The following is a 17,809-nucleotide window of genomic DNA, read 5'->3' as shown; positions in this document are numbered from 1 at the left end:
AAAAATACTGGTTTACCCCTAATTTTTAGCAAGGCCTAATGCTTTGTTTTTCTTACATATGTGCTTGCCAGGTTTGAAGCCCTATTTCATCTGCTGACTGAAACTGAATACATTCATTGTCATTTTCTGAGTAGGGGTTGAAAGTTGCTTTAGTTTAGAGTTTTGTAACAGCACCATAATCCTTCAAACGATTTTTGTACGCAATACACTTTATTTATTGAGATCAAATAATTATATCACAATATTAATTTATTCACGAAGCAGCTGTACATTGGTTACAACAATCATATAACTGACTACACTGCTTTATGCTAAATGATGCTTTGAACATTTACAGCTTATACAATTATATTATAGACAGAAACACTTGTGTTTAGAAATGCAGATGTTCTGGTTTTATGGTATATTCTCCTGTAGGCTGCAAATAGAATAAGAAAAAAAATGAACCTTGTTTATGTACAGACTCTAATGTGTATGCAAAATTGGCAGTTCTTAATTGTTTCTAACTCCAGGTATGAGCTGCTTAGTCTTTGTATTGCAAGATAAAGATCCAGTTCTTACCACATCCTTATTCCTTAGAGTAGATGCCCCAATCACTGAACAGAGATACACATCTAGACTGTGGAGTCCTTAATGCTTTCTGAGCTTGGTTGTTTCCTTTCAGACATTTCACTACCCAGCTAGGTAACATCATCAGTGTTAGAAGGAAGTGGTGTTTGCTTTCACTTTATATACAAGTGAAATGCAGACTGGTTGGCTAACAAATGTTTTGTTCAATTTGTAAGATAGATTCCTTCAAAAAACAGTTAAGGACCTAGCTCATAACAATAAAGGCAGAGTTCAGTCTGCTTTATGGCAAATATATTTTTAACAGTGGGAACTCCATGCTACGTGTCTGAGATTTGCCTGTAGCTGGAATTAAAGAGAAGATAAAGCTTAGCAAGATTTAGCAAAAGTTCGGTTCTGTTCTCTTGCCATTGATTCTGATCTCTTTCATTCAATTGTTGAAAAGAATATGTTCCTTTGCTATCATTATATGTAGTTTGAGATCAACTGGATCTCTAAGTTAATCATGCTCCCTGCTAAGATATGGCTGGGTCTTTTTCATTGTTAAAATCCTACTTCTGACACCAATTTTTATTTAGCACCAAATTCAACAGTCAGCAGAATGTCTGATCTGAATAGAAGTCTGTATTGTGTAGTTGTGTCAATATCTGCACCTCTGTAATCTTAATAAAATAAATGAATACCTTTGTAAAGATATAAACACAGTTACTTGGTCCTTATATTATATCCATATTAATCACACAACTTCAACATAAATATGGCTCTAAGAACAAATAATGAACTAAATAGGCGGAAAACAGTTGAACAGTTATATATTTCAAAATTTCCTTTCACAGAAAATATTTTTGTTAGATACACAATTCAGATTTTGGGTAATTGATCCAACTTTATAGAATAAATAAGTCATATATACATTATCTAAAATGTTATATTAACAAAACAATTAAATACAAATGGAGAAAAGTTCCATGTTTACAGTCATAATATTCAGTTGTGAAAAGTATGTGGTTTCATGCATTTAGACATCCAGCTAACATTCTAATGAAATGTATCAAATAAATAAACATTTTAACCCGTAAAAAATATTGAATTGTATAAACTAGCAGTCAGATAATAATGGAGAAAATATAGGGGATATAATGCATGCTTTGTGCTACAGAAGTAATCTTCAGAAATCATAGGAAACTTGTCTTGCCTCATCAAAATGCAGAAGAAAAACTAATGTTAATTTAATTATATTATGCATATTTTAACCTACGGACTGAAGGCTACAAAACATTCTAACCATACATGTACAAAACTACTTAAGGATATTTATACCATACGTATAACAATTAGTTACTTCATTTCCCATTGTGATGAGCGCATCATCATCATCATCATCATTACCACTGTCTTCATCAACTTCTTCATCATCAACATCACTTACTGGGGGGAACTTCATCATTCACAAACAAACGAGAACCACAACCCACCTCCAGCAGTTCATATTCACAAACCTTAGATTAGTTGAAACTCATCATCACATTAATCTACAAATACTCAGAAATGTGCTATCATCACCATGTTTGAGCTTTCTACAAATGATCAACTTCAAGGGCTCTCCAAACTCTGCAGTTACTACATTTGATTAGTAAATGAAGTTGGGCCACTCTGTTGTTGCTGGCCAAATTCATCCACTTGGCCATAATTAGTTTGTTGCCCAAAATTGCCTTCCTGTTGGTTATACCCACCACTCGGCCCATAGCTATCTTGATTGTAGCCACCTTGGTTATAGCTGCTGGACTGTTTCTCGAGGGTGTCTGGAGGGTACCTTGAACCCGAAGAATGCCAACCAGTCTCCTTAAAAACAAACCAGATATTTCCTGCCCAGAGAACAAAGTTCAAGAATCCAAAGACCTAAACCAAAAGCAAGACATTAAATTAAATTTAGGTCTCCCTCTCTCTCTCTCTCCCCTCTCCTCTCCCTCTCTCCCTCTCTCTCTCTCCCTCTTCTTCCCTCCCTCCCTCCCTCCCTCCTGCCTGCCTTCTCCCCTCCCTCTCTCCCTCCCTCGCCCTCTTGATTATTCATATGATAGAGATTCTTCTTTTAAAACAACAACAACCCAAAGACAACTTATTAATTCAAGGTATTTTTGCCTTGAACCTTCCAAAGATGTGGTTAAAACGAATATTAATCTCTCACCCCTATAGTAAGGTAGAGATAGAAATTATAAATGACCAATAATAAACTGAAAACAGTTTACGATTTTCATTTAGTAGGTGAGCTAAAAAAACTAATTGAAAGAAGACTTCTATCCTTTGATGTTGGATCTGTGGCTTCACGATGTTGTTACCAGAGGCAGTCAATCATCTGATTTTTTCCCAGAGTAATATTTTTTGGAGTGCCATAATATTAGCTATTTATGGACTCAGATGATTAAAAGGCCTTTCTTCTCCAAATTCCCCATAATATTTGAAGACATTTATTTCATATCTATATTACTAGGATAAAAACACTTTGATGGTTAAATACAACCAGACTGCTCAATCATTATCTTTTAAAATGCTCATAATTGCTTACATTATGTGTATTTAAAGAATCATGCTGTTATTATCCTACACTCATGCTGTTATTATCTTATTATCCTTTACAGAATCAATGAATTAGGTTAAATATGGTGAATTCCAACTGAAGGATGCGAAAAGGCAAACGCTGAGTGATTCCATAGGGCAAAAGTCATTTTATTTTAGACCCCGTCATTTTTATACGAAATAAAAGGAATACTCACAACTGAAGTATTAAGACTTGACATAACAGGGCTGTACACAGGCAAGCACTTGTTGGATTGTTGTTTGCAAGCGGACATCAGCAAGAGTACTTCATCTGGGTCAGTGGCAACCTTCACATCAGACAGACCTTTAGCCCAAGCAGAAGAACCCACAAGCCACATGAAGGAGAACACCACTGTCACAACGAAATCCTACAAAACCCAAATCGAACATTGCAGGTTCATGTTTGACAGGCAGGGAAAAGCATGGAAGGACATTGGTGCAATATGAATGAATGCAAAAGGCCAGAGGGACAGTGCTGCTCAAATGAATCTCAGAATGCATAAATCCCATGTATAAAAGTGTACACTCATTTGTATTTTCCTACCTATGAAAATTATACATGTGCTGCTGATATAGAAGCACAACACATGCTGGCTGAAATGAGCCAGAACTTTTATTTATCTTTATTTATTTGTTTGTTTTGTCAAGTACGTATTGGTGGTATACAAACATATAATAATATTTATATACATGATACTAGTAAAAGAGAAACATTAGGACAGGGGATGGAAGGCAGTCTGGTGCACTTCTGCACACCCCCTTACTGACCTTTTAGGAATTGGGAGACGTCAACAGTGGATAGTCTAAGGGTAAAGTTTTTTGGGTTAGGAGATGATACCACAGAGTCTGGTAGTGAGTTCCATGCATCAACTACTCGGTTACTAAAGCCGTATTTCCTGCAGTTGAGTTTAGAGCGGTTTACTTTAAGTTTGTATCTGTTGTGTGCTTGTGTGTTGTTGTGGTTGAAGCTGAAGTAGTAGTTGACAGGAAGGACATTGTAGCAGATGATTTTATGGGCTATGTTTAGGTCGTGTTTAAGACAACGTAGTTCTAAGCTTTCTAGACCTAGGATTGTAAGTCTACTTGCGAATGGTATTCTGTTGCAAGTGGAGGGCTTTTCTAGTAAAATATCTCTGGACATTTTCTAGAGTGTTTATGTCCGAAATGCAGTGTGGGTTCCAGACAGATGAGCTGTATTCAAGGATTGGTCTGGCAAAAGTTTTGTATGCTCTGGTTAGTGGTGTGAGATTACCGGAGGAGAAGCTACGTAGGATTAGGTTAAAACTCTTGAAGCCTTTTTGGCGTCGTTGTTGCAGTGGGCTTTGGCGCTTAGGTCATTTGTCAGCTCAACAATCTTCAAGGCTGCTGGTGGTGGGGGGAAATGGTGTGATTTTTCAGATGGCTATAAAGAATCTCATTGGAGATGAAGTCAAGAGAAGTGATGGCTGAAAACACCTCTCCCACTCAAAAGAGTTTGATTTCTATCCTGTACATGTCAAGATATACAAGAATTTGAATTTCAATATGACTATAAATAGGCCTTGCATATGATACCCAGCAAACTTCTTCTTCTTTAACTTCGTCTTTTAGCACTTTGGGTGTTGAAGGAGGTACAAATTTTGACTCTTGCACTTCTGGCGGGCCTCAACCATTGTTATTTGATGCAGTAGTATTAGTATTAGTAGTAGTATTAGTAGTAGTAGTAGTAGTAGTAGTAGTAGTAGTGTGTGTGTGTGTTTAACATTCATGTTGTCTCTTCATCTTCAGTCTGCCTCATGCTCCTGGGTCTCCTCTTTTTGCATATACTGTATATACATTGTGTGTGTGTGTGCGTGTGGGTACACACACACACACAGACAATATACATATACACATACACATACACATACACATACACACACACACACACACATACATACATACATACATACATACATACATATATAGGTCTTGGCATATTCGGGTTTCTTCCAATGTAGGATTCAGAGATTTCTGGCGATATTTCGACAAGGTCCCACTCGTCATCTTCAGGCTGGTGCTTCTGTCCTTGTTCTAGTGTTCGCCCTAATGTCCTTGTGTTCGCCCTAGAATAGGGACAGAAGCACCAGCCTGAAGATGACGAGTGGGACCTCGTTGAAACGTCGGCAGAAATCTCTGAATCCTACACTGGAAGAAACCCAAATATGCCAAGACCTTCATACCTGTACCTGTGAAAATCTACGAAAACAAATATATATATATATATATATATATATATCTGAAGAGATTGGATACTGTACCCTAGAGGTTAAATACATGCTACAACATCCTACACATTTGCTGGCCAGAGGCTGGGGTCTAAGTGACCCCAAGGCTGGCGGCATAATTACGTTTTCAAATTCTTGCAAAAGGCAAGGAGTGTGGGGGTAGTGTGAATCTCTTGGGGGAGCTGATTCCAGAGGGCCGGGCCCCCCACAGAGATGGCTCTTCCCCTAGGCCTCACCAAATGACATTGTCTAGTTGACAGGACCTGGAGAATGCCTTGCATGGGATTGAAGCCAAGGCAATTGACAACTGTCCCGTCGACCAAACAATGTCGTCTGGCGGGCCCCAGGGGAAGAGCCTTCTCTGTGGTGGCCCCGGCCCTCTGGAATCAACTCCCCCCAGAGATCAGAACTGCCCCCACTCTCCTTGTCTTTCGCAAACTACTTAAGACCCACCAGGCATGGGGGAATTGAGACATCTCCCCCAGGCTTTTATAGTTTTATGTATGGTATGCGTGTGTTGCATGGTTTTTAAATGATGGGTTTTTAGATGCTTTTTTAATATTAGATTTGTTTACATTGTCACACTGTTTTATCGTTGTTGTGAGTCACCCTGAGTCTTCGGAGAGGGGTGGCATACAAATCTAACGAATAAATAAATAAATGTGAACATCCACCTGCATTTAACAAGAGAAAGAAACATTGGAAGTTGCCTTAACTGAGACTGAGCTTTGGTTCCACCTAAAACAGGGTTCTCCAACCTTGGCAACTTTAAGTTTGGAGGACTTCAACTCCCAGCATTCCTAATTTGCTTTGCTTTGAATTCTGGGAGTTGAAGTTCTCCGGGCATAATGTTGCCAAGGTTAGAGACCCCTGATATAAAGGGTGTAGGATACACTGATTGGTAAGCTCCTTTCCACTCAATTTCATCAGTTATTTCCCTCCCAGTCTTCTATGGAAAACAGATTTGGGACATCTATAAAATAAGCCTTCAATGGAGTTAGTTAGAGCAGCGTTTCCCAACCGGTGTGCCGCGGCACACTAATGTGCCGCAAGACACAGCCAGGTGTGCCGCGGAGCTCCTAGGGAAGCTCCAGCTGGGCGGGGCGCTGCGGGTGCCGAGGCGGGCTTTCCCGAAATGGACGAAGAATGCCCTTTCTCGCAGCCCCCTGGCTGGGAGCGCTTTCGCTGCGATAGAGGGCTTTCTCCGTCCATTTCGGGAATGCCCACCCCCCCTCTCTCACACGCGCTGCTCCCCTTTTCTCTCAGCCCTCCCTGGCTTCGCTTCTCAATCCCTCCCTCCTTCTGTCTTTCCTTCCCCTCAGCCGTTCTGTCTGGGGGTCTCCCGCTCTTCCCTTCCCCGCCTCCCAGGCTTTGCCTTCACTACCCCCACCCCCTTTTTGGTTGGCAAGGAGTCCTTTGCCGCATCCTGCAGTTCGCACTCGGCTCAAGGCCGCTTTCCCTGGCTGTGCTCTTTCTTTCTCTCTCTCTCTCCTGTGAGCTGGGGGAAGGAAAAAACAAACAAACAAAAACTTCTTGCAACGTGCCCGCACGCGCGCTCGTGCCCGCGCTCGTCCCTTCAGCAGCGAGGGAGGGAAGTCAGAGGGCGAGGGAGCGAGCGAGCGCTCTTGTCCTCGGTGCCCTCTGCAGCCTGCCTTCCTTCTTCTTTGCCGCCGCTGAGGGACGGAGAGAAGGATAGAAAGGAAAGAGGGAGGTAGAGATAGAAAGGAAAGAGGGAGGGAGAGATAGAAAGAAAATAGATAGAAAGGAAAGAGGGAGGGAGGAAAGAGGGAGGGAGAGATAGAAAGGAAAGAGGGAGGGAGAGATACAATGGAAAGAGGGAGGGAGGAAAGAGGGAGGGAGAAATAGAGTGAAATGGAGGAAGAGATATTTTTTGTCCAAACTTTTCTTTAGCCCCCACCCCCCGCCCGAGAGAGAGAGAGAAAGAGAGACATAGCAAGAGAGAGAGAGAAAAAGAAAGAAAGAGATAGCAAGAGAGAGAGAGAGAGAGAGAGAGAAAGAGAGAGAGAGAGAGAAAGAAAGAGAGAAAGAGATAGCAAGAGAGACAGAGAGAGACAGAGAAAGAGAGAAAGATAGAGAGCGAGAAAGAAAGAGAGATAGCAAGAGACACAGAAAGAGAGATAGCAAGAGAGAGAAAGAGAGACAGAGAGAGAGAGAAAGAAAGAAAGAGATAGCAAGAGAGACAGAGAGAGAGAGAGAGAGAAAGAGATAGCAAGAGAGACAGAGAGAGAGACAGAGAGAGAGAGAGAAAGAGATAGAGAGAGAAAGAAAGAGACATAGCAAGAGAGACAGAGAAAGAAAGAGAGAGAATGAAAGAGAGATAGCAAGAGAGGCAGAGAGAGAGCAAAGGAGAGAGAAAGACATGGAGGGAAGGAGGGAGAGAGAAAGGGAGCAAAAAAGAGAGGAAGAAAGAAAGAGGGATGGAGAGAGAGGAAGAAGGGAAGGAAGGAAGAGAGAGAAAGAGGGAGGGAGAAATAGAGTGAAATGGAGGAAGAGATATTTTTTTTGTCCAAACTTTTCTTTAGCCCCCCCGCGCCCCCTCCGTCCCCCCGTTCAGTGTTCCCCAGGATTTTGAAAATATGAATAATGTGCCGCGGCTCAAAAAGGGTTGGGAAACACTGAGTTAGAGGGACAAAGATGCTGGTGGGAATTCTATTTCCTACTTTAATAATCATGCAAAATATAGTACATTTTACCACTTTTAATGGTAAAATTTAATGGATTTTCTTTTCTCATGGTTCAGCCACATCCAGGCTACTTTCAAATTTTACCTTTATTATTTTTTTTGCCAGCTTCTTGAGTCACACTAAATTTGCTTCTATCCCATTTTCAAGGAACTTATCCTGCTCTTGGCCAGATGGCAGAGCTCTGAGCCTTTTTACAGTACATGATTTCATTCTGAGATTCCATTAAGTGGCAAGGAAAAAAATCTTTGAAAATTACCATGGATAATGAGTTTGCACCCCATATACTCCCAGTTAATCCCTACATCTAGATTAAAGCAAAGACAGACACTGCTCAGTTAAATTAGCAAAAAGATGTAGCTTGATTTTTAACCATTGCACATCAAAAATAGTTAATCGGCTAATAAAGAATAAAAATTGGACAAAACAAAAGTACATATAACTTTTCAATGCCAACCGGAAATAATACTGAGGATAATTAACATGGACACACCCGAAGGGAGTGACTTTTGTTTATTTCTGATGTAACCATATAATGTTCATAATAAATGACAGCCACATAGGACTGGAAAGTAGGACATCAGGTGATCCCTCTACTGTGAACCACAAAAGAAGCCATTTATTGGGCAGGGATTAAGTATCCAATGAGCATCCTAGGTGTTAGAATAACAGAGTGGGAAGGGACCTTAGAGGTCTTCTAGTCCAACCCCCTGCTTAGGCAGGAAACCCTATACCGCTTCAAATGGTTATCCAATCTCTTCTTAAAAATTTCCAGTGTTGGAGCATTTACAACTTCTAGAGGCAAGTTATTCCACTGATTAATTGTTCTAACTGTCAGGAAATTTCCCTTTAGTTCTAAGCTGCTTCTCTCCTTGATTAGTTTCCACCTATTGTTTTTTCTACCCTCAGGTGTTTTGGAGAATAGTTTGACTCACTCTTAGATATTGGAACACTGCTATCATGTCACCCCTAGTCCTTCTTTTCATAAGGAGACATATTCCAACAACCTTTCTTTATATGTCTCAACAACTTTTTTTTGACTAAAATTGGATGCAGTATCCCAAGTGTGGCCTTACCAAGGCATTATAAAGTGGTATTAATACTTCACATGATCTATCCTTCTATCCTTGTTTATGCAGCCTAGAACTATGTTGGCTTTTTGGAAGCTATTGCACACTTCTGGCTCATATTTAAATGGTTGTCCACCAGGGCTCCAAGATCACTCTCACAGTCACCACTATTGAGCAAGGTCCCACATATACTGTACTATACTTGTGCATTTTGTTTTTCTTGTCTAAATGTACATAGAACCTTACTATTTTTGCCATTGAATTTCATTTTGTTATACTGTATAGTGCCCAATAAATATGTTTGTGTTGTTACCCAACACACAAACTTACTTATTCATCAGGAATTCTCAACTTTGGTATTTTTAAAATGTGTGGACCTCATCTCCCAGAATTCCCAGTCTGATTGGGAAATTCTGGGAGTTGAGGTCCATATGTCTTAAACTTGCCAGGGTTCAGAAACACTGTACAAAGCCTCAATGATCAGTGTTGTGTAGCCAAGAATATGAAAAATATATTATATTATATTATATTGAATTCAAAATTTAATAAGTCTAATAAATTAAATTAAATTTTATCCTATATTCAATTTACTCAATGTTTCCATATTTTGACAAAGGCAAAAACAGCCCCCACCAAATATTTTTGCTAAGAAAAATCCCAAAGGATTACAGGAAGTGTAATGCTAATGTTTCTGGAAGATGTGGAATCGACACTGTAGAGGCCTTTTTGCATTTTGGACTGAGCATTAAGACCAATTAAGTGCATTTGCAATTAGGCTTCCTTTCATCCATCATTCATCATTCAGATGAAAATCACCTTGTTGCAATCAGTAGTATTATCTTTCTTTGTGTACCAGAAAAAGTGGAGGGCAAATGTTGTTTTGGGGTTTTGTGATTTGAGAGGTGAAGGACAGTCTCAGTTGAAGTCCCAAGACCAGATTTTTTGGGGGTGGGGGAGTTAGGTAGATATGGATCAATAGAGTTGGACGGAACCTTATAGGTCATGTGGTCTAACTCCCTGCTCAAGCAGGGGATCCTACACCAGGGTTCAGAAACACTGCACAAAGCCTCAAAGATCACCATTTCTGACAAATGGCATTCCAATCTCTTCTTGAAAGTCTCAAGTTGAAGCTCCCTCATTTTCTGAAGGCAACTTCTGTACCACTGGTTGATTGTTCTCACTGTCAGGAAATCCCTAATTTCTAGGTTGAATCTCACCTTGGTCAGTTTCCATCCATTATTCCTTGTCTGGCCTTTAGATGCTTTGGAAAATAACTTGACCCCCTCCTCTCTTGGCAGCCCCTCAAATATTGGAACACTACTATCATGTCTCCCCTGGTCCTTCTCTTTGCTAGACTGTCCATGCCCAGTTCCTATAACTGTTCTTCATATGTTTTAGTCTCCAGTCCCCTAATCATCCTGGTTGCTCTCCTCAGCACTTTTTCTAGACTCTCAATATCATTTTTATAGTGTGGTGACCAAAACTGGATGGAGTACTCTAGGTGTGGTCTTACTAAAGTTTTATAGAGTGATATTAGTACTATGCTATAACCTTGATCTTGATCGAATCCCTCTTTTAGTGCAATTTAGGACTGCATTGGCTTTTTTGGCTGCCGCTACACACTGCTGGCTCATATTTAGCTGATTGTCCACTAAGACTCCAAGATTCCTCTCACAGTCACACTGCTATTCATCCAATCTATATGTGTACTTTTGGTTTTTCTAACCTAAGTGTAGGACTTTACTTTTCTCTACATTGAATTTCATTTTGTTAGATAGGGCCCATTGTTCAGGTCTGTCAAGATCCATCTGGATCTTGAGCCAATCTTCTAGGGCAGTAATGGCGAACCTATGGCACGGGTGCCACAGGTGGCATGCGGAGCCATATCTACTGGCACGCGAGCCGTTGCCCTAGCTCAGCTCCAACCTACATGTGTGCGCCGGCCAGCTGATTTTTGGCTCGCACAGAAGCTCTGGGAGGGCATTTTTGGCTTGCAGGGAGCCCCCTGGAACATGGAGGAGAGTGTTTTTAGCTAACCCCAGCTCCAGGGAAGCGTTTGGAGCCTGGGGTGGAAGAAACATGAGCCTACTGAGCCCACCTGAATTTGGGAAACAGGCTGTTTTTGGCCACTAGAAGGCCTCCGGGGGGGGGGGGGGCAGGGGAAGCTGTTTTTGCCTTCCCCGGGCATTGAATTATGGGTGTAGGCACTTGCACGTATGCAATAGTGCACGCACATGCTCTTTCGGCACCTAAGGGAAAAAAGGTTCGCCATCAGTGTTCTTGGGTATTAGGTATTCCTGCCAGTTTAGTATAATCTGCAAATTTGTTAAGTTTCCCTTCTATTCCCTCATCTAAGTCATTTACGAAGACATTGAAGAGTACTGGGCCTAAAACAGAACCTAAGTACATGTTCCCATTTATGACATGAGTTACTCTTAGAGCTGGGTGAACTGCCTAAATAACTTCCCATTTATACCCTGATTATAGCTTGCAGGCTTCCCTCAGAGACTACAAAAACATTGAGGTGATTTTTTTTTAACAAGGCAGGATAACTCATCCAATTATTTTTGTGGATTGCAGGCAATGAAAATGTCACCATTGCAGCTTTTCTAGTTTACTGCTACTCTTTATTTCCTATTTGTAGATTAGAAATGATGACAAAAGAATAAAAATACAATGATGTTAAAATTTTGTCAGAAGAGAGTTATTTTTCCTGACTAGCAATGGCAGAGCAGGAGAACATAGGTTTGAGGTTAGTTGCCATGCATGGTGTAGCAATGCCTTTCACATATTAAATAGTAGAATATAATTTTATGAGTAATTAATGCTGCCTGTTGAACTTGCAACAATGACTTGCAAAGTTATAGATCCTGGAGTTGGTAGCTACAGAGCTTCTTGGACTGAAGTTTTTCTATATAGTTATTTATACTCATCGCCCCTTTTAGACAGTAATTGAAGAGTCAATGTACATCTGCACACCCATTAATACTGGTACCAGACAAACAGGCAAAATCTCAGATTAATTTTAAGATATTTAAATAACCTTATTCATAGGTGTTTGTGTGTGGTTATAATGCTGTTGGTCATATTTAAATACCATGTTTCCTCAAAAATAAAACCCTGTCTTATATTTTTTGAACCCTGAAATAAGCACTTGGTTTTATTGCCATGCGCTCAAAAGCCCAATTGGGCTTATTATCAGGGAATGTCTTATTTTGTGGGGAAACAGGGTAAAATAATTCGAAACTGAAATGTCAGCACACATTTTCTATTCTATAACCTTTATAAATAAGTTTGAGATAAAACAATTCTGTAACAATAAATACAATCATGTCCATTTTGACAATATCCCTTCCGCTGTTTTCTTTCAGATTTCTATAATGAGGTCTGTTATTAAGCCTTGCTTTTAGACAATACTTACTCAGCAAACTTCAAAGCTTTTTTATTTCTTTATAGCATTCTGGCTGATCCAGTAAGGGATTTTGTTTTTCAACGGAACAACCTATTTTTTTAAAACTTCCTTTTTAAAAGCTAAAGGTATTTAACATATACATTTTTATAAGGACTAATTCTCAGATTTGGGAGAAAGTAGATTGTAAACTAAGAAAATGAGTAGCATGTTTTTTTTAAAAAAAATTCAATAAATTTTGGGGAAAATCCCAACATTCCAATTGGGTTGAAAACATTATGTCTCTTCAGGATCTATAAAGTTCATGGATGGAGACTGAAAGAAGATGTATCACCCCCTGAAAATTTCCCAAAGTATTTGTAATATCTGTAGAAAGGGATAAATAGGAGTACAGTGGTACCTCTACTTATGAACTTAATTCATTCTGCGACCAGGTTCTTAAGTAGAAAAGTTTGTAAGAAGAAAGAAGAAGCAATTTTCCCCATATGAATCAAGAAGAAGCAATTTTTCCCATATGAATCAATGTAAAAGCAAATAATGTGTGCAATTGAGGAGACCACAGGGAAGGTGGAGGCCCTGTTTTATCCCAGGAGATACCCAGAGAGGCCCCATGGAGGCTTCTCCCTGCCTTTTCTGGTTACAGTTTTGGAGGCTCAGGTTTGTAAATGGAAAATGGTTCTTGAGAAGAGGCAAAAAAAGTCTTGAACACCCGGTTCTTATCTAGAAAAGTTCGTAAGTAGAGGCGTTCTTAGGTAGAGGTAGCACTGTATTTACTCTTCTTAAATGATCATAAGTAAGATCTATAAAATCAGTGTATCTACATGAACTGTTGTCAGCATAGACAGAATAATCACTAATGACAGTTCTCGGGGGTTTTTTGTCAACAATGTCTACCCAGTTTATCTTGTCAGCAACTTTGTTTGCCTTCAAACTATTTCTGTACAATTCTCAACAATAGCCTCCAAATAACACCAATTAACACCAAATAACCCTCTAAATAACACTGTTCAAGGAGTGTAAAATCTAAGTAGGAAACAGAAAAACCTGTATATCAGATGACAATAGAATTCAAACTAACCCAATGGGAGAGATAACTTAAGACAGACACATCAATTACAAGGACAAAGGTGTTAGCATTGGTTGAATGCATACTTACAATCAAAGGACCCCTGTTGTTTTCACGGTATTTGTTCTGGAAGAAAATGTAAACTACTGTGGCTGCCAAGGAATAGAGAAAGGCAAAGACGGCAATAGTCACAAAGAACTCCGCAGAAGAGGAAAAGTCGCCTATTAGTGAAAGTTTTTCTCGTCTGCCTTCACAGGTGGGAGCATCAAAATTTACCTGGTACAGCCTAACATTGAGAACAAGAAGAAAGTGAATTGGAATCAGAAAACAGTTTAATCCTCTGGAAATCAGTCAATCAATCAATCAATCAATCAGAACAGAGCTGGAAAGGATCTTGGAGGTCTTCTAGTCCAACCCCCTGTTCAAGCAGGAGACCCTATAGCATTTCAGACAAGTGACTGTCCACTAGTCTCTTCTTAAAACCCCCAGTTTTTAAGCATTCTAAAGGCAAGCTGTTCCATTGGTTAATTATTTATTATTATTATTATTATTATTATTATTATTATTATTATTATTATTATTATTTTATTTATTAGATTTGTATGCCGCCCCTCTCTGTAGACTCGGGGCGGCTCACAACAGTGATAAAAACAATACATGGTAATAAATCTAATAGTTAAAATCTAAAATAACAGTTTTACATTAAAAAGTCTAAAAAAAAAACCCCAATAGATAAAATACATACACGCAGTCATATCATGCACAAAATTACATAGGCAAGTGGGGGATGTCTCAGTTCCCCCAAGCCTGACGACAGAGGTGGGTTTTAAGGAGTTTACAAAAGGCAAGGAGGGTGGGGGCAGTCCTAATCTCTGGGGGGAATTGATTCCAGAGGGTCGGAGCCGCCACAGAGAAGGCTCTTCCCCTGGGTCCCACCAGACAACATTATTTATTCAACGGGACCCGGAGAAGGCCCACTCTGTGGGACCTAACCGGTCGCTGGGATTCGTGCGGCAGAAGGTGGTCTCGCAGATATCCTGATCCGATGCCATGAAGGGCTTTATAGGTCATAACCAACACTTTGAATTGTGACCGGAAACTGATCAGCAACCAATGCAGACTGCGGAGTGTTGGTGTAACATGGGCATACTTAGGAAAGCCCACGATTGTGCTCATTGTTAGGAAATGTATTTTTAGCTCCAGATTGCTTCTCTCCTTGATTAGTTTCCATCCATTGTTTGAATACATTTTCTACAGCGTTGAGATACATTCCATGTGCACTTCAAATGTCCTTGATATAACAATGCCCTACCAAGTGTTATTCTAATATTCTGTGAATTGGTATCTGTTACTTGCAGATATACAGGCGGGTCAGCTGTTTAGCCAACTACAGCACAACCTTTTGAAGGCTACTTCAAAGACCACATTTCTTTTCACAGTTGAATGTATAGTCTGGAGGACAGAAGGGAAAGGGAGGACATGATCGAAACATTTAAATATGTTAAAGGGTTAAATAAGGTCCAGGAGGGAAGTGTTTTTAATAGGAAAGTGAACCCAAGAACAAGGGGACACAATCTGAAGTTAGTTGGGGGAAAGATCAAAAGCAACAAGAGCAACATGTCTAGGTGTTACTTAAACACTGGGTAACTTGTTCCCCTGTCAAGCTACTATGGCTGCTTTTTCTAGCATTACACCAGAGACTGCTTTTCTGTAATTTGAATCCATCTTATCACATCTTGCACTCTGAAATGATAGGTTATGGTATCTGTTATTTGTGTGATAGTCTCAAATGCTTCTGAGCCAAACATAGTTTTCTCTACAGCAATAACACTTAGACTTATATACCGCTTCACAGTGCTTTACAGCCCTTTCTAAGTGGTTTACAGATTCAGCCTATTGCCCCCAACAATCTGGGTTTTACCAATTTGGAAGGATCGAAGGCTGAGTCAACCTTGAGTCTAGTGAGAATCGAACTGCTGAACTGCTGGCAGCCGGCAGTCAGCAGAAGTAGCCTGTAGTACTGCACTCTGACCACTGTGCCACTACAGCTATGCTGCTTTGTGTTCTGTTTTATACTTAGGCTTCACGGGGCACAAATCCCTGACTTATGCACTTGCATTAGACAATATAAGGAAATATGCAATTTGCACATATTGCTGTGCATGGCATCATTGCCATTGCTTATGGATACCAATCACCAGACACTACTGGATTTGGGGACTTTTTTTGAGGGAATTTAGGATTGTTTACATTTCCAAAGAACCATCTCATTCTTGTCTACAGTAAGTGCAAGCAAGCAAAACGCGTTACCAATGATTCTTCTTTAAGACCTAGCTTCAAAGACACCATCAATATACTATTAAAACCCTTGTGTCTGCAATCTGTAACTGGGCGAAATAGCACACTGTAAGGCAACAATTTTCAACCAAGACATGGGCTAAGATACATCTAAAACCCAGAATCTATGACTCCTCTGGAATTGAAAATTTGTCAAAATTTATAAAACGTTTTACGACATAAAAACAATCCCAAAACATTTTATAATGTAATACAAAATGTTATAAAACATTTTCTGTAGTGAAGTCGGTGGTGGGTTGCTCCCGATTCGGACCGGTTCTGCAAACCCGTAGCAATGGTGGCGGGAGGCTCCGCCCACCTACCTAGGATGCTCCGCCCACCTGCCTGGGATGCTCTGCCCATCTGCCTTGTATGCTTCTGCGCATTTGCAGAAACATCGCATGCACAAGCACTCACGCAAAACAGTGGTAATGGGTTGTAGAACCCAACTCCTGATGTTTGTGTTGGATAGGGTGAATGGAAGAGGCAGACGTTAGTGGCTTCAAAACAAGGCTCTGTTGCCAGACAGTCTAGCCAATCAGAAGTCAGTGTTTTCCCTCCAGAATGGAGGACCTGACTGAAGCCTATGTGCTTCAGTCTGAGAATGTAACAGTTTGACTGTGCTACGCAGTTCCACATAGGTTATTTTCAAGACAGAATCATCTCTGAACGTCTCCCTGAATTTTCAAGAACTTTTCCACAGAGGACAGTGTGTGAAAAGGCCTGCTGTTGTTTAAGGCATTCAGGAATCTGGTAAAGACACATCTCTAAAACAATGACCCAATGGGACATGGGTTGTGTAGCACTGCTCTCAAAACCACTATAGCTGAATTAAACAAAACTCTTTATGGCTTGTATAAGATATCAAACCAGCCAGAAGATTTCCCTAATTTACCATTATTCCTCCATAAAAGTGAGAACAAAAGAATTCAACATTATAAGACTCACCAAATCAGCCACAAACATAATTCACCAAAGGTGTTTATTCCTTGTATTCACTCATATTTCCACTTAATTTCATTTAGTTCTCGGGACCCTCTGTATCTCTAAATGTTGTGTGTGTGTGTTGTGTGTATACACTTATGTGTGCCAATATTTGAAATCTATGTATATTTTTATTTTTTATATAAATAATATTTATTAAATATATGTATAACAAAACAGAGAAAAAGAACAGAGAAAAGAAAGAAAAAGAAAAAAATAGATATATGCATAGACAAACCACATTTAAAGAAAACATGAGATTCAGAAAAAAAAACATTGGCTAAGATAATACATAAATATTATATATAATGTATATTATCACCATTTGGAGTTTAAAACTTTGGTTTTGAGATACTTGAGTTTATTCCAGATGATTTTAGTGTTGTAATAAAAAGACTATCTATTCAATCTCTATGTACCTTTTTCATCGTATCAAAAATACCTCTGTCATTTATTTGGTCGGATTTCTTTGCTGCCCTTCTACACAGACTCAGGGCGACATTTATTCCCTAATGTTATTATAAACAGATTATTTGCACAGGTGGCTTTTTGATTGATTTAAGGAATTTTTTTATTTGCTACATCATTTATTGCTTTCCACTACTGTGCCTTTTCGCCAATCATCTCGAGGGTGCCACGGCAATTGAAGAAATGAAGTGGAGAGATGATGGATGGATGGATGATGTATCATCAACTCATTGTTGATTCTTTGTGACCGCATAGACAACACAGAGCTGTAATTAAAAAGTAGCCCTGGTGGAATTACTTTGATGGCTGCTATTGCTATACTCCCTTGTCTTCCTCCTTCCCTAAGCAAATAGTCATCTGTGAAG

General features: G+C 39.7%; 1 protein-coding gene across 1 annotated transcript in view; it reads right to left on the bottom strand.

The window, feature by feature from the left end:
* Nucleotides 1-231: 231 nt before the first annotated feature.
* SYNPR (synaptoporin) overlaps nucleotides 232-17,809 on the bottom strand; it is a 175,660-nt gene continuing 158,082 nt past the window's right edge. The window contains exons 4-6 of the mRNA XM_070735730.1: nucleotides 13,746-13,941; nucleotides 3,339-3,530; nucleotides 232-2,466 (exon numbers count right to left, since the gene is read on the bottom strand). Coding sequence (XP_070591831.1) covers nucleotides 2,188-2,466; nucleotides 3,339-3,530; nucleotides 13,746-13,941 — 667 coding nt within the window. The 3' untranslated portion in view covers nucleotides 232-2,187. The remainder of the gene's footprint in view (nucleotides 2,467-3,338; nucleotides 3,531-13,745; nucleotides 13,942-17,809) is intronic.

The sequence above is a fragment of the Erythrolamprus reginae genome, chromosome 2 (assembly GCF_031021105.1).
Source record: "Erythrolamprus reginae isolate rEryReg1 chromosome 2, rEryReg1.hap1, whole genome shotgun sequence".
Lineage (NCBI taxonomy): Eukaryota > Metazoa > Chordata > Lepidosauria > Squamata > Dipsadidae > Erythrolamprus > Erythrolamprus reginae.
The sequence above is the reverse complement of the archived record's forward strand: the minus strand, read 5'-3'. Positions and strand labels throughout refer to the sequence as shown.